General features: G+C 34.5%; 1 protein-coding gene across 7 annotated transcripts in view; it reads left to right on the top strand.

The window, feature by feature from the left end:
- SNTG1 (syntrophin gamma 1) overlaps positions 1-24,936 on the top strand; it is an 867,628-nt gene that overhangs the window by 567,422 nt on the left and 275,270 nt on the right. For all 7 annotated transcript variants that reach the window (XR_011421293.1, XM_023648630.2, XM_023648636.2 and 4 more), the window contains 4 exons: positions 11,798-11,854; positions 22,740-22,797; positions 23,620-23,663; positions 23,757-23,798. Coding sequence is in view for 6 of the 7 variants with exons in the window: in XM_023648630.2 (XP_023504398.2) it covers positions 11,798-11,854; positions 22,740-22,797; positions 23,620-23,663; positions 23,757-23,798 (201 nt within the window). In the remaining variant the exon portion in view is untranslated. The remainder of the gene's footprint in view (positions 1-11,797; positions 11,855-22,739; positions 22,798-23,619; positions 23,664-23,756; positions 23,799-24,936) is intronic.

The following is a 24,936-nucleotide window of genomic DNA, read 5'->3' as shown; positions in this document are numbered from 1 at the left end:
TGTGGACTCGGGGTGGATGCAATCAGGGTCAGTGCTTGTGTGGAACCCCCTTATCTCTTGATTCTTCTTAACCTTTTATCACTTTGTCATCATTTCTGACAACTGGGAAATCTTTTTCTTCTTTTCTTATTGCCCTGGCTATACATTTGACATTATTTTTGTTTGCTTTTATTTTATCTATCATTTTATTGTGTTTTTGGAAAAAGATTTCAGTATTTCTGACTCAAAAGAGTGTCAGATCCAAGGTTAGTTGTGTGTGTGTGAGTGCTTATAATGGAAAATCGATTGGCTTTGAAATCAGACTGACCTGACATGTAACCTCAGTGGCAGCATTTTCTAACTTTGTGACCTACAGTAAGTTAATTACCTTCTCTGAATCTTGGTTCCTATGAATGAAAAAGTGAGAACACCTAAGTTACATAATTCACTGTGAAAGCACTAAATGAGATTGCATTTCCATGCTGTCTGATAGAAGTGAATGATAAAGTGTGTTCCCTTCTTCTCACTTTCTGCTTTTTAACTGTTTACACATGTTTATCTTAGTTCCACAACCTTATCTGAGGTCATAATTGTTTCCTAAAATAAAGAATAAATTACTGATATGAATATTTGTTCCTTTCTCTAGTTCACTTAGCCTAAAACTTTGCATGTTTGTCCTAGATGAGCAATTTGAGCTGGATAAGTAATCTTTCTGTATAAAATTAGAAAACAAAATTTCTCAACCCAAAATAAATGTTCTGTGAGTGAATGAGTGCTTTTTAAATGCAAAGGAGTTTCACTATTATTGCTTGGAAACAAAGTGGTCTTAATATGATATTAGTGAAAAAGAGCCTAGGACTATTCTAAAGATTACAGATTTATGAAGGTTATATCCCTTCAATAGAAATTCATTTTAATTAAATACATAATACTTAATGATTGATAGGCAAAAATTTGCATTGTTATAAAATTGAAAATCATACAAACTAAGTGAAATAAAATAGATAATGTGAAAATAGACCCATTTAATTTATGTAAATTAAGGATATTAATGAGTTAACCTAATAGTGAACTTTTTGGTCAAAATTATTATTGTTAATGGTATGTTTATTATTTTTCTCTCTTGGAATTGACTTTATCTGTTGTTTTGTACTACAAATAGAGAAATGTATTGTTTAAAAAATATGTTTTTCTCCTCTACATCCCAGAGGATGTGCAAGAGGAGGCCTAGTGGAAAGTCAGGACTTTCACTCCCACCCATTGATAATGAGACCACCTTCATTAGAGTGTCAGTTAAGGCCTCTTAGGGAACGGTAAAGAAGCACTCCTACCCCTCCAAGCCAGAGTCTTTTCAGTGGAGGCCTGGTTGGGAGCTGAACTTCCCATCTATGACCACCAGTAAGAAGGAAATTCTCACCTTAAATGAGAAAAGACAAGCAAGAGATGCCAACCCTGAAATTGCGCAGATGTTGTAATCATCTAACAAGGATTTTAAAGTCACTGTCCTAAAATTGCTTCATGTCTGTTACAAACAGGATTGAAACAACTGAGAATATAAACAGTCTCAGCAAAAAGCAAATGGAAATTGTAGAACTGAAAATACTACTGAAATAAAACTCAATGGATGCACATAACAGCAGAATGGAAAGGACAGAGGAAAGAATCAATTAACTTGAAGAGAGAACAATAAAAATTACCCTTTCTGAACAAAAGAGAGAAATTGAACTGAAAAAAAATAAAAGACTCATGGGACTACAACAGAAGATCTAACATTTATTTATGCAGAGTCTCAGGAAAAGAGAAAGAGGTCAGACCTCAAAGAGTACTTGGAGAAATAATGGCTGAAAAATTCTGAAAGTTTGAAAAAGACGTAAACCTATATATTCAGAAGTGAGACAAATCTCAAAAGGATAAGCCCAAGGAAATCCATGCCATGACACATCATAGTCAAATCCTGAAACCTAAAGACAAAGAAAAAAATCTTAAAAGCTGTGAGAAAAAAAAAACTGCGATAGGGGAAAAACTGTTCAAATGACCATAGATTTCTCCCAAAAAAACAATGGAAACAAGAATAAAGTTTCACAGTACTTTTCAATTACTGAAAAGAAAGAACTATCAACTCAGATTTCTGTATCTGCCTAAAATATCCTTCAGAAATCAAGGGGAAATTGAAACATTATCAGGTGAAAGAAAACCAAGAAAATTTGTTGCTGAGACATATTTTAAAGGAATGATTAAAAAGAACTTTGTAAACAGAAAGTAAATGATTAAAGAAGGAAAACTGAAACATCACAAAGAAAGAAAAAACAATGGAAAGAATAAAAATATGTGTATATAAAATACATTTTTTTCTCCTGTTGAGTTTTATTAAATTAAGAATGATGGTTCAAGCAAAAATTACAGCATTCTCTAATGTGGTTCTCAATGGAAGTATTTAAGATAATTATATTACAAATAGGAAAAGATGAGGGGACATAAATGAAGATAAAATTTCTACATGTCCTTTGAATTAATAAAATATTGACACCAGGGGACAGTGATGTTATGTTTATAGAATGTAATGCCTAGAGTATAACCACGAAAATTGTTATACAAAGACACACTCAGAAACAGTATAGGTAAATCAAAATGTAATTCTAACAAATATACAAGTAATCCACAGGAAGACAGAAAAAGGAAAGAGAAAAATGAAAAACAGAGAGAACAAAGAGAATACAAAAAAATAAAATAAAATACCAGAATTAACATATCAATTATTAGATTAAATATAATATATTTTATACAATATTTTATTGGTCTAAACTCATAAATTAAAAGGCAGAGAATGACAGAGTGAATTACAAAAAATAAGCCTACTCTATGCTCTCTATCAGACTTACCTCAAGTATAGTGATATGAATAAGTTAAAAATAAAATGATGGAAAAAAGATGTAAATATATACCATTAATGAAACCATTAAACAAAAAATGTTTGCCTCAGATAAAGTAGATATTAATACTAGATAAAGTAGGCAAAGACAGTTATCAGAACAAAGAAACAACATTGCATAATGATGAAAGGATCAATCCCCCAAAATACTCAGCACTCTTTAATGTGTATGAACCAAACAATAGAGATGCATAATACATGAATCAAAAACTGATATAAATCAAAGGAGAATAGAGAAATTCACAATTATATTTAGAGATTTCAACATCCTCTCTCAAAAACTGATAGAACAACTGGACAAAAACAAGCAATATAGAAGAACTTATCATACCATGAACCACCCAGATCTAATGAACATTTATAGCACATATAGCAGATTACATATTATTTTAAAGCAACGACAGAGAACACTTACCAAGATAACACATATTGTGGGCCACAAAACAATTGTCAACAAATTTAAAAGAATTGAAATACAGAGTATGTTCTTTGACTATAATTGAATGAAACTAGAAATCAAAAACAGAAAACACCCAAATATTTGGTAACTAATCAACACAGTTCTAAATAACATGAGTCACGTAAAATGTCTCAAGAGAAATAAATATATTGGATGGAATGAAAATGAAAATACGACATATCAAAATGCATGGAATGAAACCAATGTAGTATTGAGAGGGATATTGAGAGGGAACTAGCATTAGACACACACATTAGAAAAGAAGAAAGACCTCAAATTAATAACCTAAGCTCCCATACCAGGAACCTAGGAAAAAAGAGCAAGATAAACACGAAGCAACTAGAATGGTAAGTGACAGAAATCAATCTTAGCAGACATTTGCTATTGTAGAGGGTGAAGCAGAGGTTCGGGGAATGTGCCCCAGGTGAAGCTGTGGTGAGGCATTGCATTGAAAATGAAGGGATTAAAAACAGTTGAGAAGAATGGTGAGCTACTCCAGTCACTCTCCCTCCCCATCACTCCTCCCGCAGAACACAGTGGCTAGATTTATAAGTCCTTTATCAGGTAAATGGAAGATGTCTTTCAGAAAGTAGACAATCTCAGGGGAAAATTTTGTTGTTCAAATGATTCCAGCTTTGGGCATTGTCAGTTCTTTCAGTTGGATCCTGTGCCTCTTTGACATACCCTAATCAATGTGGGCCTTTGGTGGGGTGGGGTTTGAGCATGTCTTTTCTTCCTGGCATTAGAAGACGCTCCGGGATCATCTTGTGTACTTCCTGCCCTAGTCCTAGAATCAGCCATTTCTCCTGGAAATGCTGTTTTATCTTATTGGAGAATGGTATTAGCAACTAGGTACTGGTGGTGGGTATGCTCATTGCTATCACAGTGTGTTCAGCCATATTACTTTGGGTGAGGTGTGGTGAACCAGATGTAGATTGAAAGAGAGAAATCAGAAACAGTTTTACAGTTTTGTTACTCACAGTTCCCTGGGAAGAACACAGCACACCATGTAGGGCCATTCAAGGGAAGCACCAGGGTTGATCATGAGGCAGAGAGAAAGGGGGAAACTGGGAAAGAGCTTTTGTTATGGTTTCTGTGGGAAACTCTTTTGGACAGTGCTTTCTACCTTATTAAACATTAAAGTACAAGTGGATGTTCCCTATGGGGGAGGACACTAGGGGTGGAGAAAAAGACACTCCAGGAGAGAATCACACAACAGAGACCCACCTTCACAAAAAGGGATAACTATTGATTTCCAGGGAGGAGGAGGGCATGATCAGCTCAAATTTGTTGATAACATCAAGATGAAGGACCCCGAGCTTCCTGACATCAGCATATCATCCCTGGCAAAGATCTCAGCATATCACCCAAGGAAGAAAGCATGGCCTTCTGATGCTTTGATCGTATGTTCTCCCCCACCATCCCATTACTTTTCACTTGGAGGCATATCAAGCAGCTACAAAATTCTGTCCAGTAGCTCATTGATTACCAAAAAACCAGGATTATTGTCATAATAAACATTACAGAGATGCCTGTAGTTTCTTGCACCAGAAGATGGTAGGGGTGTGGACTTAACCAGCTGCTCAAGAAGGGGAACCATCCAGCCTCTATCCAAGGCCTCAAATTTGGGAGAAAACAGTATTTATAAGAAGTGTATTGCAATTGCCCCTTTCATGTCTTGACATTAATTTTGAACTCAACTATATGGGGTATTTAGGCAGCCTGAATAGTAGAGAAGGTTTTTAGACAGTAGGGCCTAAGTTATCCTAAACAGCACAGCAAACAATTTATTATAAGAGCAAAAATAGAGAAACACAAATATAAGGAGTCCTTGTATAACTAAGTTTCCCATTCATGTGATATTAACCAAGGAAACACATATGAAATTTTGAGAGTCTCTAAGAATATCTTGTTGGCGTTAAAAGTATTTGAGTCAAGGGCCCAGCCCCATGGCCGAGTGGTTAAAGTTCCACGTGCTCTGCTTTGGTGGCCTGGGTTTGTGGGTTCAGACCCTGGGTGTGGACCTCCTCCACTCACTAGCCATGCTGTGGAGGTGTCCTACATACAAAATAGAGGAAGATTGGCACAGATGTTACCTCAGGACTAGTCTTCCTCAAGCAAAAAAAAAAAGAGGAGCATTGGCAATGGATGTTAGCTCAAGGTGAATCTTCTTAGGAAAAAAAAAAGTATTTGGGTCAAGATAGCAGAAAGAAGAAGAGAAGTCACTGGAGAGTGGGTGGTCCTCTGCCCCACTCCCCAAGGGATTGAGGGGTTGACTGATACGAAGCAGTTTCTTCTTGGGGAAAGTGATAATTTCCATTAATTTTTGGAATGGCACAGATAGGAGTAACCTCTGCCATATTTCCCTCGAGGCTTGGGTATATAAGGGTATAGGTTTTGGCAGAGAGCAAGAAGTATACCAGGATCAAGGGCTAAGCATCAGAGAACTCAGGAAACATAATAGAGTTCCTAATCTCAAAGGAAGGAAAACAATAAATGTTCCGTGTCCAATTTTTCAGCACTTAGGAGAGGCAGTCTGTGGGTGTCACTGGGGTCTACGCATTTCCAAAGTTACTTAGGTCAGCCCATTTTCCCCCTATCCCATCAGTGAGGTAGTAGCATACATTTGTAATGCAGATTGTTTTGTTATAGTCTGCACACCTTCTTTGGATCCCTTAGCTTCCTAAATGATGCTTTTAAATGTGTGTATTAAGGTTTACTCTTTGTTCTCTAAAGTTCTATTAGTTTTGACAAATGTATAATGTCATGTATCTACTATTGTAATATGATAAAGAATAGTTTCATTGCCCTATAAACCCACTGTGCTTCACCTATGCAACCTTTCCTCCCTTTCCCTGAGCTCCTGGCAATCACTGATCATGTCATTGTCTCTATAGTTTTGCCTTTCCAAAGTGTTATATAAATGAAATTAGAGTGCGTATCCTTTTCAGACTGGCTTCTTTTACTTAATAATATACATTTGAGGTTTCTCCATATCTTTTTGCAGCTGGATAGCTCATTTCTTTTTATTGCTAAATAATATTTCATTGTATAGATGTACCATAGTTGTTGTTGTTGTTGTTGTTTTCAATGCATTCACTTGCTGAGGAACATCTTGATATCTTGGTCACTTCCAGTTTTTGGCAATTATTAATAAAACTGCTATAAACATTTGCATGCAGGTTTTGTGTAAACATAAATGTTAAAATTAGTTCAGTAAATACCTACTAGTGCAATTCCTGGCTCTCTGTTTTTGTACTCTGTTCTATCCCATTGATCTATGTGTTCAGTCTTCAAAAACTCATGCTACCTTGATTGCTGTGGCTCTATAATAAGTCCTGCATCAGACATCCTGAGCCCTCCAACTTTGTTCTTCTATTTCAATACCGTGTTGGCTACTATGAGTCTTTTGGCTTTCCATATAAATCTTAGAACCAGTCTGTTGATGTTCACAAATAACTTCCTGGGATTTTTGGGGGTATTGCATTGATTCTATAGATCAAGTTGGGAAGAAATGGCTTCTTAAAAATATTGAGTCTTTTGGGGCCACCTGGGGGCGTAGTGGTTAAGTTCACATGCTCTGCTTCAGCAGGCTGGGATTTGTGGTTTCAGATCCAGGGCATGGATCTACACACCACTCATTAACCCATGCTGTGGCAGCCTCCCATGTACAAAAATAGAGGAAGATTGGCACCGATGTTAGCCCAGCCACAATCTTCCTCAAGCAAAAAGAAGAGGATTGGCAACGGATCATAGCTCAGGGCCAATCTTTCTCACCAAAAACCCACAAAAAAATGTTACGTCTAATTCAAGAACATGGAATATCTCTCCATTTCTTTTGATCATCTGTGATTTCTTTATCCAGAATTTTCTAGTTTTCCACATATAAAGCTAACTTTTGTTAGACTTATACCAAAGTATTTCCTTTTTAGTGTGCTATTGTAAATGGTATTGTGATTTAAATTTCAAATTCCAATATTTCATGGCTGATATATAAGTATGACTTTTGTATATTAACCTTGTCTCCCATCACCTTGCTATAATGACTTATTAGTTCCATGAGATTTTTGTTGATTCTTTGGGATTTTCTACATAGACAAAGAACAAAGACAGTTTTATTTCTTCCTTTCTGGTCTATATGCCTTTTATTTCATTTTTTTGCCTCATTGCACTAGCTAGGACTTCAATTGCAATGTTGACCGGGAGTGGAGAGAGGAGTGGTGATTGCCTTGTTCCCAATTGTACAGAGAAAACACTCTCAGTTTCTCACAATTCCCTCCTTTTTCACTAAATTGCACCCTGATTTTTCAGTTTCTTTGTTTCTTTCATCCTCATTTTGCACTTCATCTCAGGCCTGTCATGACAGAAGAGACTGTGAGAATCAGAAAAACTTCCATTTAAATCATGATTTGGGTCTTGTTCAAGTTAATTTAACTCCTTGGCATTTTAGTTTTCTCATTCTAAATTAGGAAAATATTTCCTATGCCAGTGGACTGTTGTGATGATTACTTCGGAAAATGTTTGAAATAAACCTCTTTATTCATTTAACACCTAAATACCTAACTTTGATTTAGGCCCTATGCCAAATGCTTGCAATACAACTGTGAAGAAGACATAGATTTAGCTCTAAGAAATTGTGGAAATAGTAGGAAAAAAAGTCAAGGGAACTGCACATTTTAATAAATAACCATGAGTGCTACGAAAGCTGTAAGTACATATAGTAGATTTTTAATAATTGGAAGTTAGCATCTTTATAATTATTCTTTTTTCAAGTTTATTCCCACTTCTTGAATTCTCAAGAAGAGCTAATGACATTCCTATCTCTTTTCCTATGTATCTTCTTTGCTTCCATTGCATAAAATTAGTACAATTTTCCATTTGATAATCTCTCTAGTTTCTGCATTGTTCTAACTTCTTTCTCCTCTGTTCACATATATATCTCAAAAATTTCTACACTTGAGATATATAATGGCCACATTTTTGTTTGATAAGGTATATTTTAGTTCCCATATCATTTATACAGTATAGATATAGAGTATTTCAAATATAATATTCCAGAGGGCATAAGAGATAATATATTGTTATATAAGGCACATTAGGCATTTAAAACAAGCTTTTTTGGGTAACATTAATGCCTTTTATGTAGGGGTACAGCATGTCTTTGTATAATCTAATTTTATTTTGGGCTCCTTCCTTTACATTTTGTAAGGAATAGGAAGATTAAAGAAAGGCTTTTTATAAATGTGAGTGTATAGGAGCACTCATCTAGATTTTGTGTTTTAATAAATAAAATAACTGATAATACATTGGTTTCCCAAAGGACAGGGCTTTGTTTCTAGGCAATGCCTTGTGATATTCAAGATGCGTTAACTAAATACATGTTCAGATCAGCTTCCACGTATAGTCTCTGATTGATGAGGTCAGCAGTTGAAACAATTCATTAACATTGCCTGTTTTTTCCTTTTATTTTTGGGCCAGGAGAGGAAACCAGATGTGAAGAGATGGAAAGAGGATAGAGAGCATAGCTAACTCAAACATACAAACAGTTGGGGAGAATATCAGCAAGGTGCCATACTGAAAAACAGTTATTGTCTTTTCATGCTTCCTGCTTCCTGCAGTGACCAATTTAAAATTTTGGTTTTAAAACAGAAAGTAATTTGTCTTACCCATCTCTCCTACCTTTCTTAAACATTAAAATAAGTGCTACTGCTGAGATTTTCAGCAGTTTCTGATGACTCTGTAGTCTCTCCAAACTCCTTTCGTATCAGCAATTTTGTATTTGACTTGGAATATGTTCTAAATATTTTCTACCCAAGATCAGAAGGCAGCCTGGTAGACAATGAGTAAAGGCAGTGCATAAGCCTTTGACAACCCTGGCGTGCTTGCTGCTTCTTCAAAGAAAAGCAGTGTTTCAGCACACACTTGCCTGCTTAATAGAATTTACTCTCCAATTGCCCTCACGGCTAAAGACTGCCATGCAAAATGTTCTAGAAAACGTAGGTGATGCCATTAGCTAATTAAAATGTATTTGCTTTGATAGATTGAAATCTTTATTTTGATACAGTTGATGTAGGTTGTCTGAGCTGACTGCACCACTGGTTTTGATACTATTCTAAGGAATCAAGTATTTATTCCTTTCAGAAAAGGAATTAGGAAAATAGCTCTGCCATCCAAGAGCTTTAGTTTAGTTTGATAGGCAGTATTGTAACAGCACTTGCCTGTCTGTTTTATAAGAATAAACATGTCCATTTAATTGACCAATTCCTGAGTCTGATTCTTCCAGTATTTAAGATATTTTGTAAATTTTGGAAAGTGAAATGGATAAATATTAATTAGATATTTAAGTGACTATTCAGCAAGAATTCCTGTCTAGAATAATAGAGAGTGTGTGTGTATATGGTGTGTGTTAATACTTATTATGTCTACTACATGCCAAAGTCTTTCACAAATATTAACCCTCAAATTACTATGTGTTTTTATGTATCAAATTACTATGTATTATTTTATGACCATTTTATAAATTTGGAAACAGAGACTTACAGGACTTAAGTAATTTGCCAAACTTATTAAGTTGTGGATGTTTGAGTCATTTATGGATTCTCTGACTACAATTCCAATATTGTTTGCAATGTATAGCTTCCCTTTACTTAATACTTTAATGAAAAGTAATAAAATATTAATTAATTTACCAGAGTACTCTTGTCCTGTTCAATAAAAGGACATTTCAAAAATATTTATTTTAAATTAGATTTGTATATGTGTAATGCATGTGTTCACCTTCCTTTTTGCTTTTGTACATGCAGGTATGTTTATATTCATAATTTTGCAATACAAATTCTAAAACCCCAAATCTTCTCATGCTTGTGACTCTGCCAATGGGAGGGATATAGCAGTCGGATTATGAATTTAAAAAAATGGAGTTTACTGTATTATTTAATATGAATAGTGTGTTTTATGTTTCAATTTGCTTTGCGTAAATTGTAATACATCTATAAATTTATTTGTATAAATATAGTTTTAATGTTGGCTTGAAAACATGATTACATAACAGGTTAAAAGAGTAAAAATTATAAGTAGTTTCAAATAGATCAAATTTCTTAGCACGTGATCTAAAAGAAGAAAATGTATATTATTAAACGCCACTCATTAGCACTAATAGTTTTTTTTAAACTATATCTCAATCTTCAACAAATAAGGCTTATTCTTTAATTCAGAATAAGTAAGAGTCAATAACCTTCAATTTCTGGTATGGTGATCTTGTTCTTTAAACATTATTTTGTTTTTATTTGTGAAAATATAAATACTTGGCTAAGCTAAGGTAGCTTATAACTTTGCCAAAATTATGAGGTTTTATTCTATCCTAAAATATTCAGAAATAGCCACTAGAAGCACATGTTTTTCAAATTTTCTCTTGGTTCATTTAAAATGATATTATATGTTCCACACAGCTCCTCTAAAGCCAGGGAATGAGGGAGAGAATTTATCTATAAGAAAGAGAGCGGTATTTAGATTTGGAAATGGATAATATAGCCAAATGAATTGGGCATTTGTGGGAGATTCAGAGACAAATATCAGATAAATATCTATCACAGGTACAAGGGGAGAAGGGTGGTGTCTTAAAAATTTATGGATAGGCAAAGGTTCAAGAAGGTGAGGTTATAAATAAATGGAGAAGTTTATAAATAAATTGAGAAGGTTATAAATAAAAGCTTTCAATCCTTCAGCATGACTCCAGAATATACATCATGTAGAGAAAATTGCCCTAAAACAGAGTAACATTGATTTTTTATTGAAAATTAAAGGACTTGTCCAAATGTTATTTTTAACTTTCATATTCCAGTGATTGAATTATTGTCTTCATTGTGGAAGGAAAGAGAGAACTGACGATGGAAATTGATAATCCCATTATCATTATTAGTTAGGTGTAAAATCCATTCTTTTTTCAAACAAGCAATCATTTTGAACCTGGTTTGTTTGCAGTTTAAATCCCAGACATGCAAATGAATCATGTATGTGCTGAGCCACAGCAACCTCCAGGTCAGCTCTGAAGCTCCATAAGCAACGTGAGTTGGTAGTGATGGAGATAAGACCTAGGTTGAAAAAGATACTATCTACCATTGACATTGAGTTATTTTTATGTAATCAAAAACTTGTCATTTCTTAGACAACAAAACGCAACGTGAAAGTGAGAAGAAATTTAAAAGTTAAGATTCCAAAATATGTCCAAAAAATCGTTGAAAGAAGTTAATAAACAAATTAACCTTTGATTTAAAAACTACCAAATACTCCATTTATTGCAAGCTTTGGAGCCTCTATGCTGTAACAAAATATTTCTTTTGTAAAGAGCAAAAACAAAACCCAAAGGAGAAAAATGGTGTGTAAATATAGTATTAGGAAACACTAACAACTTTTAAACTCATGTCTTTCAGGAAAGAACGGTGACCATTAGAAGACAAACTATAGGAGGATTTGGATTAAGCATTAAGGTAGCCTGTCTTTCCAGTCTGTCCTTACAAAGTCCGTACTGTAATGCCTGCATTTTTGTGTATTTTGATTTGTTTGCTGATTAATAATTAGACATGTAGGCTATATCAAATTGCTCACTATCTGGATTGAGATGTAAAAATTTGCCCATCTTTTGTTCAGGAATTTTAGAAAAATATTTAGGAATTTTACCATACTTGGCATCGAATATAACAACTCATTAATTTCTTTATCTGATTTCATCTAAAATGTCAAATATGGTGTTGTACTGTGCGTTATCTTCCTCTAACCAGGCAGAGTAGAAAATACTGACCTGTAAGTGAATGTAGCAAGAACAAGTTTTACAATAATAAGGTCTGATACTAAGTTAAGTATTACCAATGTTCTATTCATCTTTTTCTTTTGTTTAACTTTTAAGAAATTAGTAAAATCTCGTGTTACAATGCCAAGTATGTAGGATAGATTTCAAGTTTTAACATCTGATTTATTTTAAAAAATGAACATAATTATTCATTTCCATTTATTATTAAATTTTAAGGGGCTTTTCTTTCCATATATTGTTGACTATTGAAAAAGTACCATGCCTGCAATTTATTATCACTGAAACAAAACAGAAACTTTGAAAGGATGGGAAATTATATAAATATTAGAAATTTGACTTAATGACTATAAACACCCATTAGAAACGTATATCTTTACATAGATAAATAAAATTTAACTTTATCTTGATTGTTGGGTTAGGCATTTTGCTTAGGAGAGTGAAAATCATAAAGCTCAGGTATATATTTCATGAAATTTTAATACAGTCAAGTTATATAAGCTTGGAAAGTGAAACTGTAAATTTGGTGAATATCAGCTCTAGTTGACATTATGAAAGTGACGCACAAAACTCATCGGTGTGGAACAGCACTGTGTTGTCAAGTGATAAGAACATTACTATATAAAATGTTAGTTGTAAAATATATTTTTTTACTTTCACTTTATCTGTCATCAACTAAGACCAAAGAGAAGGGCAAAACAGATTATATGATGTGGAAATGATGCCATGGGAATTCCACCATTCAATAGACAAGTTTTTTTGTTCCTATTTTAGTTTTTGTCATGATATTTATTGAGATCGCTTTGAAGGATTTAAGGGTACTACTAAAGATAGTAAAAAGTGTATGAAGAGTGAACAAAAGCTGAATGTGTACAAGATCCAATATTGAGAGTTGATTGTGTTTGAAATCAGATTTTCACCTGCCCTGCACTGACTCTATTTCTGATAGTGGAACTACATTAATTTCCTTCAGGCTGAAAATGTTCTTTTGTGTTTTTCCTTCTATTTCCATTTATAATTTAAACTAGATAATACTAAGTTACTTGTCCTTACTAAAATACCATATTTTAACCTAAACAAATCTTAAAACATCAAGAATTTTGCCAAATGAATTATTTCAGTTTAATATTTTCAGTTTCAATACAACAAAACTCTTATACACATAGTAAATAATTTTCTAAATCAAATAAGTGTGTATTTTCCGTTCAAAATATTGGTGACAAAAGTAATATTTGAACTCTGATTGGTGCCATACAAACATCAGTATTTTTATTTAGAATATTACCCATTCATCCCAAAAAGTTTCCTTTTAAGGTTTTCCACTTTGATTTTCTCAACACTTACCTCTGATTTTTGCTTTGGTATTTTTTAAACAATCTTTCATTCTGTTAGTGTATTTCAAAATATAATTATTAGTTTATTTATTTTAAATAGCAATGTTATAATTACAAATCCTTTTTCCCCTTGCCCTTTCATATGTGAATTGGATAAACTACTATGTTTATCTATTTGTACTATTTGCTTTAGAGCTGAGAATTAAATGCATATAATGAACAGTTTAAGAAATTATTCTAGCCTAAATGTAGAATTAATATTTTAACGTTGAACATTTATTTATTTATTTGTCTACTTATTTATTTGCTTTTTTATTTATTGATAGAGCAATTTGAGCCAATACTAAAACTATTCTCATAAATATATAAACATATATTTCATCCTTATTTACTTCAGTTAAATAATCATCGCTGGCTCACACTGGAGGTTTTGTAGTGAAAATTATTTATTAAAACCTTGACTATCTTGATGGGAGATAACAGCAGGAAGAGTGTATGTTAGACAGTTAAAGAAGGATTAACCAATACAGTTAAGACACTACAGGTGCTCCCGAATTTCACTGTACTCAGAACACATGGTGCTGTTATTTCAGCACTAACTTTTATTTTACCTTTCCGCCATTTTTTTCTTTTAAATTTGGTTTAATGGTAAAAGAGTCTCCTTTTTGGTCAGAAAACTCTAAAATACTCTAACACGTGCTGTTAGAACTCACAGCCATGCTCTGTGCTCCTGAGGAATCTTGGCTCCTGGGACCTTCCTGCCACTGTCACCATTGTGCATAGTGGTGATTTCTCAGGTCTCCCAAGTGCTACAAAAGTCGGTAGGCAACATCACAGAGAGGCTTCTAACATACCATCTATTCTAACACTTTACTTATTATCATGCCCCAAAGGCTTTAGATTGTGGGCTACATGATGACCCTGAAGCTACACAGTCCTTAATGTCACCTGTCCGTGTTACAACTCTCTCCAGAGACTCCCCTGTCAAGCTGGGGAAATAAATGTCAGTCTTTACCTCCTTTTATTTTCTCTACCTTATTAATGAGACAACGTTGAAACTTCTTGGACAAAAATGTGCATGTGGCTTAGAGATTGAGGCAGTTGTATGTCTCCACAATTCAAATCTATGTCTTTATTTGATGTCTTTCTGGGAGGCCAAATGCCAGGTATGATGTAGTGCACATTGAGGAGGGTTCCCTTCTCAAAGAATTCCTGAAATCCCAAAGAATAAGAAAAAATATTAATTCAATAAAAATGAAGTAAATGTTTTAGTAGATTTAAATTATTCTAAATATGATTTGTCTGTTTTAATTCATTTTCTTTTCAGATTTTGTCTAATTTTCTTCCTAGTATTGCTGTTTTTTTTCACCTTAAGAAAATTTTTGATTTGCATTATTAGACCTTTCTTACAAAATCCGAAACTCTCCTTTGAAAGTCATAATTATTATTTTTAAAATCATGTCCAAAGATTCTAGACCTTCACTTTGGGACATAGTCATCCAAAAAGAGTTTTTGCATCAATTACATTGAGATTTAATATAGGAATCGCACTTTTATCTTCATAGACAAACCCATCCTTTAGATTCCTAAAATCCCATCATTTTATAACAGTTTTACCATGAAAAAGTGTAGACCAAAATTACTTAAAAATCCACGCTAATTCTAAATAAGTAAAATAATAAAACAAAACCCAGAACCAAGGCCCTCTGAGCACAGAATAGACTAGCGCCAGTGCTGCTCGTGGTGAAGCAGGTGTCTTGTGGAAAGGAGGTGCCACACGCTGACTTTCTTGCTCCCATTATCCCATCCTCTGGTTTAGATGAACTATTTGTCCTCAGTTCCTAAAACTGAAAGAAATTCTTTTTAATGCCTGGGAAGTGTGCCCATCCCTGGATCACAGCTTGTTTCTCTGCTTTCTTGTTTCGTGTTATAGTTATTCTTTCATGGCAGTTAGCAAATTTAGTAGGATTAAATGCATAACGGAACCAGGATACGACGAGATGAAATTTGGAGGCATGACGTGCAGACGTTTATACCTGGTGCAGCCCTCTGTTGTCTTTAAATGACATTTCACATACCAGCCTCTCCTCCAGAACCTCGAAGGAGAGAGAAATGCCTGCCAAGCTTTCTCCTCAGAAATTTAGTCATGACCCACTTCTAGGGCTCTCAGTCTTCAAGGAAGCCTTACTCATTTAAGTCAGTTTTACTCTTGTGTTACTTTTTAGATTCATTCTCATATCTGCTATAACTTTGGATCTTTTTTGACAATTTTTTAGGATTCTTCCTACCTGTTATCATTGCTTTGTCTTCATTGATTAAAAAATCTCTCAGAAGCCACAAACTTGTGCGGTTTTTCCCTTGTATTGGTTTTTGTTTCTGTTTGCCCCTCAGTAAAATGTCAAGCTCTTCTATTTATATTTTTAAAATTCCAAAAGGTCATTCTCCAAAAGAACGACAAAGAAAACCTTGAATTTTCCACTTAGAATCACATATTTCTGTCTGTTCTCAGTCTGAAAATGCTTCCCTTGAAGCTCTCAGATTCATCAGGCGAGCTGGTATATATATTCTCAATTTCCCTACAGGATTCCCTTGTTAGTATTGATGGTGCATGTGGGTCTGGTTTTCTACAGTTTGTACCCCCGTTCCTATTGGCATTTTCTGGCTCTTGCTCATAGCTTTGCTGCTCCTGCCTCCCTTCCTTCCTTTCCCTCACACCTCTTTTGCCCTCTGACTCTTCTGGAAGACTCTTCTTTCAAATGCTCATTTCTCTCCTCTGGGCCCTCCCAATACTTAACCATTTCTAAAAATAACTTCAGGGTCTCCACAACTACATCGCTAATAATTGCCAAAGTTTTGCATGATAGGATCCAACATTCTGGTATTTTTGCTTCATTCTTCTTTTAAGAATTATCATAAGGATAATCACCTTAAAGCAAATCACCTTCTTGACCTTGTGAGGCTTTTCTTTATTTTTCATATCTTTTAAAATGCAATAACATACACTTGCATAGCATTAAATCATGCCTCTGGTCATCGTCATGTAAAAAATCACCTTTTAGAAAACAGTTGTTTTTAATACCATTACTAGAAAAATATTTTATGGAGTATTTTCCAACAGACACAGCTTTTCTTACATAAACAGCAAGTTATCCATGTCCTTTAAGGAAATGCTTGTGATCAAAGTGATTTCTATATGGAAGCTTTAATTTTGCAGCAATCAAAAATGAAGTTATAATTATTATTACCATTAAAATGTTATCATTTATGAACAATAATTGCTAATATTTATTATCTGCTCTTTTAGTGCCAGATTCTCAGCTTAGTACTTTATATTTTGTTTCCTTTGCTCTTTTCTATGCAGCAAAATAGATAGCTATTGTAATCCCTCCACAGACAATGAGATTAAGTATTAAGAGGTTAAATAATTTACCCATAGTTGTAAGTGGCAGAGCTGGGCCTCAACCCCATGTAAAGCTCATGACAAAATCTTTACTCTTAATAACTATGCTCTATAGCTACAAAACATAGAATAAATTATCTCTAAGCTTATTACTTGGGAACACACATAATGTTTCCTCTCTAAATTATTCACACTCTGGTTTGTTTAAAACTGAAATAAATGGATGAAAATGTCCTCAGTTTCTTTATATCAAGGGTAGGGTATTAATTGTATCAAATTTATTAAATAAAAATATGTGTCTTCATAGTAGCTGTAATAAATTCCCACTTTTTAATTTATTAGAGATTTCAGGGCAAAGGTCTTTAAAAATCATGTAGCATATTAAATATGTTGATATAAGTACATACACACATTCACATATATTTTTTATTCTGTCTTCCTGTTCTTTGTTCTTGAGTCTGATTCACTTGTTTTCATCAGAGACAACATGGATATTACCTTTCCACTAGGAAGAGAGGGGCATACTGGGCAGGTAATAAAGCTTAGTTGGAAGATTATGGATTGGTCCCAAGAATCACTTAAAACCAGTGACCAATTATGTTTTGAAAGACCACTATTTTTTTTAATTAAATAGTTTATTGAGATATAATTCACATACCATATAATTTATCCATTTAAAGTGTACAATTCAATGATTTTTATTATATTCAAAGATGTTTGCAACCATCCCTACAGTCAATTTTAGAACATTTTCATCAACTCAAGAAAAAACCCATATCCTTTAGCAATCACCCCTTTATCTCCTTGTCCTCCTGCATTAGCTCTAAGCAACCACAAGTCTTCTCTCTGTCTCATAGATTTCCCTATTTCAGACTTTCATATGAAGGCAATCATACAATGTGTGGGAAAGACTATTAATTTTTGCCAAAACCAAACTAAGTGATTCTGGCTGCTAAGTATAGGCTTCGAACGGATAAGGATAGTTGTCCCTATTCTTTCAGGGGATCTGCCTTAGCTGCCTCTCCTATACCTGTTCACTGGGCTCTTAACCCTCATTGCTGTGTTGTTATTAGCTGTTTACAAGTATTTTCCTTAAGCTAAGTGGATATATATTGGTGGAGTCTATGCCCCTTTCTTTTCCAGAGCCAATAAAAACGCTGAATTAAAAAAACTTATTTGGCAAGAATCTCAATGCTCTAAAAACATTCTGGGTTTGATTTGGCAGAATTTCACAGTTATACTGGTAAAATCATTGTATAGAGTCCTACTCAAAATGCTTTAGATGGGACTTTATATCCTGGTTCCTACAAAGCTAGCTATGAAAAATCAATTATGCTTTGTAAAAAGACTGTGGCAAAATTGAATGGTATATGTTTTAGTATTTTCTGGGATGCACGTTAGAATGTCACCTCTCTTTCCCTAATCTTGATTTTATACCAGAACAACCAAGCTCAATTAACTCATGATCCCGAGCCACACACCCTGGCCTAGGGATAGTTTTGGGAGAAGATGGTAAAGGAAACCCTGCCCTGACCTCAGGTCCTTTACACTCCAGTGGGAAAGTAGATATTGATCACATTGTGATGTATCTAAATGTAAATCACAATCCTCATGCAGTGCTACAAAAGTGAATTCCTTCATATCAGGAGATGCTGATGAAGGGGACATGTGCTGAAATCCTGAATATGAGTAGGAGTTGACCAGGTTAAGAGTAAAAGGAAAAAGCACTCCAGGCAGAGGGGACAGTATAAGTTGATGTCCTTTAGCGCTCAAAGGATGAAGGTGCAGGATGAAGCTGCAGAGGGAGGCTGAGGCCATAGGACGGAGGTTGTTAAGGATTTTGGTTTTCGTTATAAGTGTAACAACAAACCTATCACCTCTTTTAAAGTGAATCATATTATTTGATTCCTTCCTGGAAAATCTTGAATTTTCCCATATAGATCCAGAATGACATCTAATTAACTTTAATAGAGCTGGACTCCTTTCACATTTCATACAATAAATGAAAGTCTTATGATTTTAAGTTCCAACTTTATCTCCTGAATTTTGTCTTAAAATTTGCTACCTAATTAATAAAGTCATTTTCTGAAGTTGATTTAAACATTCTCTCAGAGCTCCTGATTGTCGGTGTCACAATCCAATGTACACATCAGGATAGATGCGGAGAGGGCTGATGGCCACTCTGAGTTTATTATAACCAGCATTTCAATATATACATAGCTTACATCTGTTAAACATACACAGGTGTTCTGGATGAAGTAATTAGCGAATGCCAAGAATTCTTAGTGATTTCTCAAGAAGCCCTCCCTCGGCCTCTGTTTTGATATTATCATGTTATTGCTGTGCTCATATATTTTCATCTCAGAGCATGCAAGGTCTCGTAGGCAATGCCCCTCCTGCTCCCGATATGGATATCATGTCTCCATCTGTGCCCCCAGACGACGACTGGGCCTCTCTTAGGTTGCCCTGCCCTGGAGGTCTTACCTGTCATTGGCTGACCGGCCTTCTCACCTCTCAGTCACAGTTTGTTGGCAATCCTTTTCCAGTGATTATTAACCCTTCCTGTGTCAGGGGTGGCTACACTGATGTCTGATTATAAAGCTCCAGAAATCAAATAACCACCTTGGGACTAAACCATTCAAATTTTAAGAGAAATTTTACATAAACAAGAAAAATATTGACAAAATAAGGGTTGGTTATATCTTGTCTTTAGCAGATAGTTGTTAAATCTCAGTCCTGAGGGAAGAATAGGATTAATGAGTTTACCCTCCGAAAATTGCTATATCAAAATCCTTTTCTCTAGACAGACCCCAGGGAGAGGTTTCCCACTGTCCTCCATGGTAACGTGCATTACAACATAAACACTAAGAAAGTCTTTGGATTCAGTAGTGCCACGAGAGAAAACTGTGACAAGCACAAACGGCTGAAGGAGAACACTCTGATGACAGCCACACAGATAAGAGTGACATAACAATGTGTTCTCTGCCCCAAAGTATCTGAACCTCAATGTCTGGATGATTTTGTTTCCTCATTTTATACTACCTAAGCTTGATCAGTGGATGATTCCTTTTAGTTAATCAGCTTTTTCTTCTGAGAAATAGAGATGCATTCTTAAATCCTTTCTAATTTACAGGTATCTCTAGAAATATCAGTGACCATGGGTATTTGATTTCATTGTACACCTTCTTAGCTTCTACTTAAAATCACTCTGCAATGTATTTTAAAGAATAAAATAATTTTAGACATGGAAAAGCCTTAGACTTCATTTATTTATTTGCTTAGTCATTCAACAAATATTTCAAACATAAAAAAGAAAGGCATTATTCTGTGCACAGGGATTATATCAATGTACAAAATGTAGGGGAGGAAGACATTTCCTCTACCCACTCTAGGTCCTTCTGGTCAGACTACAAATTAAATTGACATGAGACAGAATAACAGAAGAAAATTAAAAAAAGCTTTATAACACATATACATAGGAGAGACTCATGAAAACTGAGTAACTCACCAAAATGGTGGAGGTTCTCATCTTAAATACCATCTTCAGCTAGAAAGGAAGATGTTGGGGGTGGGAGGAGTCAGTTATGGGAGATTACAAGAAAAGTACAGTAAACAAGAGTAAAGTTACTATGCAGATTTAAGTCCTTGCCTTCCACATTGATAAGAGTTTTTAGAGATAAGGTCATCTCCCTCTTCCTGGTACAGAAAAGGAGACACCTTTACAGGTGGAGATTTCCCTTACAAATGCAAAAGTCTCTTACAAAGGGTAACTTCTACTTTTCAGAGTTTCTCTCATGTCTGCAGTTTTTAAAAGTAACCAGCTCAAAACAATCTTCATGCCAAAGAGACACATCTTGGGGAGGCCAATTCCAATCCCTCACAAAACAGAAATTACCAAAAACATCCAGTGCCCCCATGGCACTTACATTCTATTTAGGGATGGATGCAGGAGAAGGAAAATAAATAATGAATGTAAGAAGTGAATAAAGATACTAGGAGGTTAGAAGCTGCTAAGTATAAAGGGGAAAGAATAGAAGAGAATATAGGAGAATGGGAATGTAGACTCCCAGCTAGTAAATTTTAAGTATCTTAGAATGAATTTTTCTTAATAGACCACTTTCCTGCTCTCTAATTTTGTTCATAAATCTTAATCCATAGACTGCATTAGGATAATAGTGACCTTTTACTCAGTGTTTCCTGTGTGCTAACTAAGCACTCATTCCCACCGCACTGTCAGTCACAAATCACTATCCCTTTGATCAGGATTAGTGCTCATTAGGGATGCCCAGAATAAAAGGCAAAAGCAGAGTTAGGAGCCACTGTAGCTGATGCCAGAGACTCTCTTCCAAGATAGTGAGGGTGGGTGGTTGGGAAACGGTGAGAAGAGGAAATGAGTGGTGTGTTTAAATTGCAACCTGAGGAAGACAGTTTTCAACGTTTTGTTTATCATGGTTCTTAATAGTCCAGAAATAGAAAGGACTACTTGCCAAGAAAAAGTTAAAAACTACTACTTTTCTTAACAACTATTGTCTATCTTGTATTTAAGTGTATTGACAATTCTGAGTTAAAAAGGGACATTCATGGAAAAACATCGATTCTAAAATAATTTTTGTGGGGCCAGCCTGGTGGCACAGTGGTTAAGTTCGCATGTTCTACTTCGGCGGCCCGGGGCTTGCTGCTTCAGATCCTGGGTGCAGACATGGCAGCACTCGGCAAGCCATGCTGTGGTAGGCATCCCACATATAAAGTGGAGGAAGATGGGCACAGATGTTAGCTCAGGGCCAGTCTTCCTCAACAAAAAGAGGAAGATTGGCAGCAAATGTTAGCTCAGGGCTAATCTTGCTCAAAAAAATAAATAAATAAAATAAAAAACAGAAATTTAAAAAATAAATAAATAAAATAATTTTTGTCTTTGAAAAAACAAAAGGCTTAGGAGATATACTTATTTTGAAGATAGAGAAACCCCAGTGAAATTTAGATTATCTTGCCAACTATCCTATGTTAAAAGTGCTACCCATCTTTTTTAAGTAACATTTTATGCACTTATTTGATTTATTTAATGAAGAAATTAATACAGGATTTGATTATCTTTACTGCACTTGATTTTTCAACTATTACTTTCAACTTTCTCAAATCTGTAATATAGATATAGAATGTTTATGAAGTTATTTCAGGGATTTATCTTATTTCCTTCTACATAAGTTTAGCTTACTTCTTTTCTTTTCTTTTTTCATTCTCATTTGGTCAGTTAGACATCATGTTACTGCAATATTTTTGCCAGTTTATTTTATTCTGTTAATTGCTTAGTATGTGCTTTCACACGAAGAGGAATCTCATACTAATTAAGGAAATGCAGTTGACCCTTTCCCCATCAAGCATATCCACACTCCAATTTTTTGTATCCATTTGTGCAGGTGAAGATCTCTCTAGTCAGTTCGCATCCAAAGAGGTCCGTGCTTGGTCACCAGCACAGAACAACTTAGCCAGATAATAAAAATGCATAATTATTGGATATTTGGAATCCTAAATAAGAATTTCTACAATGGACAGCACTGCTACACATAGAAGACAATGCTTATTTAAGGCATTACCAATCTGTATTTGAAAAATGAAAACTTTCAAAGTCAACTATATTAATTCTTGGAGGAAGTTCTAAACAGGTAGATAAGTCCCTTGGGAACATTATCTACTTGGTAAAGAAATTCCACAAATTTATCTAAATTCTATCTGGCATCTATTAACATACTATTCATACCCTGTATGGTTTCCTACCTAAAAGCTGCATTTTTATTTTTTGATATTAAAAAGCACAAAATATGATTTTCTTCTTTCAGGGGGGAGCAGAACATAACATTCCAGTTGTTATTTCAAAAATCTCCAAGGAACAAAGAGGTAAGGTATTAAGAGAGTTATGTAGTAGCCATTCCTTTGTAAGCCATTGTTATTGAAGAATAAGATGATATTTAATAATCATGCACTAGTATGTGATTGACTAGCTCTTGGTTCCTCATGGCCTGGCAGTAGGTGGTTGAGTCTGATTCCTGAGTCTATACCCTTTGTTACTCCAGGTGAGGGCTTCTCTCACAGGAGAGCAAGGATGAACAACAACAGAGCATGCAACTTGTATAAATTAGAGACAGCATAACTTTTCACTATTTTCATTAGACAAACAAATGTACAAACAAAACTAATGATAAGTCACATGAAATATAGGCAATTCCAGATATATATATTTTTCACTTCTCAAGTGCAATTTAACTCAGACTTTCATATGAAATTTCATTGGGAAAAACACTGAAGATGTAAAATAACTATTTCAATGACTGAAATCAGTCAGACAATGAAATGTTAAAAAGAAATTTGGAGATGATTCCATAGCTGATGGGTGCAATGTCTAGAGCTAAACTTTTTCATAGATATATTAAAATTATAAGTAATGAGAAAATTTAGTCATCCATCCAGAAAAGTGACTACTATTTGGCAACTGTAAGACTTGAGACAGTATAATTAAATAGAAATATTTCAGCACGTGTTTCAATATTTAGGCTGAATCATATAATAGTTTTTGCATTTGTATTCCTGTGGATCTTTTAAGGTGCTATTCATATGAAATCTTTAACATTTTCCTTTTATCATTTTTGACTTTATTAATTAAAAAAACTTTGTATGAAGAAAATAGTCAATGCATAATCACCTGTCCTTTTCCATTCACAGCGGAACTTTCAGGGTTACTGTTTATTGGGGATGCAATTCTACAGGTATGCATTTTACCACTATTTTCTGTGTGCAACCAAAACATAAAGTCAGTTCACAATATACCACACGAAACTATGCTCTTCTTTTTGTTTCAGATAAATGGAATTAATGTGAGAAAATGCAGACATGAAGAAGTGGTAAGTTTTCTTTAACATTTTCCAAATATCATGATTTTCCCCATGTGCAAATGAGGTTTTAATGCATTGCTAAAAACTCTTCATTTTATTTTTTAGGAAGATATGACATTGGTCCAGTGTGCTATTAGATTTTCAAATGATCTCTTAATTGATTTTTTTTTTTTTCCTACTAGAAGTGGATCAGTGAGGATTCTAGTTTATCTGGTTTTGAATACATTGCTCCTCTGTTAAAAGCTATTTGGAGAACAGTGTTCTGATATATTTACATATTTCAAGTCTCAAAGAGGCAACCTCAAGTGTCTGTGAAAAGCCACAGTTCCACAAGTAGTGATATTAGAGAGGGTTCTCAATTGTGAGCAGTTGGAATAGCTAACCAAGTTTTGTTAGTATTCATTATTTGTCTTTGTTGTCTCAAAAGTGTTACTTGGCCCATCCTATTGCCACACTGTGGTGAAGATCATGTAAAATAGAAGTATTTCAAGTCTCACTTTTACTACAAATATGCACAAAGTACGACTTTAGAACAGGTTTTTAGACAAATGACAGAACACATGGTACAAAGCACGTGTTCTGCAGATTCACATGTACATTTTAAATAGAGCTGTGTAAGCAAAGATATTTTAACTTTAGTCATTTTTCAAAAGCACAAAATGAATTTTAACTCATCATGCAGGGAGTGAAAACAAGAGTATTCTCTTTTAAAACCACATGCTGTTAGATGGAATTGTATTTGCAATTTGCTCTTCAGAGGCAGGCAGCATGCTTAGACAAACTATGATGCAGCTTTGATTAAACAGATTAGTGTGGTATGAAAGATCAGAATGTGGTAATAATGCCACTTCTTAATGGTGTTCATTCTGTTTCAAAGAAAGGGAATTTAGGATTGTAGTGCAAATTATATGTGGTCCTTCACAAAAAAACTTTTATTTTTTTGAGAGGCTTAGGCTTATCAGCTTTGAAATACAGGTACTAATCTTATTTAGTTCCAATCTTTTATTTTCCAAAAGTGATTAGATGCTTTGGTTCTCACTGCTAATTACCTTAGCTGACAGATTTACACCTTAATGGGACTGAGATATCAATTAAATGTTTAAGAATGGGCTTACATAGGCACAGAAAGGCATAAGAATCTCAAATG

This window comes from Equus caballus, chromosome 9, assembly GCF_041296265.1.
Source record: "Equus caballus isolate H_3958 breed thoroughbred chromosome 9, TB-T2T, whole genome shotgun sequence".
Lineage (NCBI taxonomy): Eukaryota > Metazoa > Chordata > Mammalia > Perissodactyla > Equidae > Equus > Equus caballus.
Note: the sequence above shows the minus strand (reverse complement) of the source record. Positions and strands in the feature narration are given on the sequence as shown.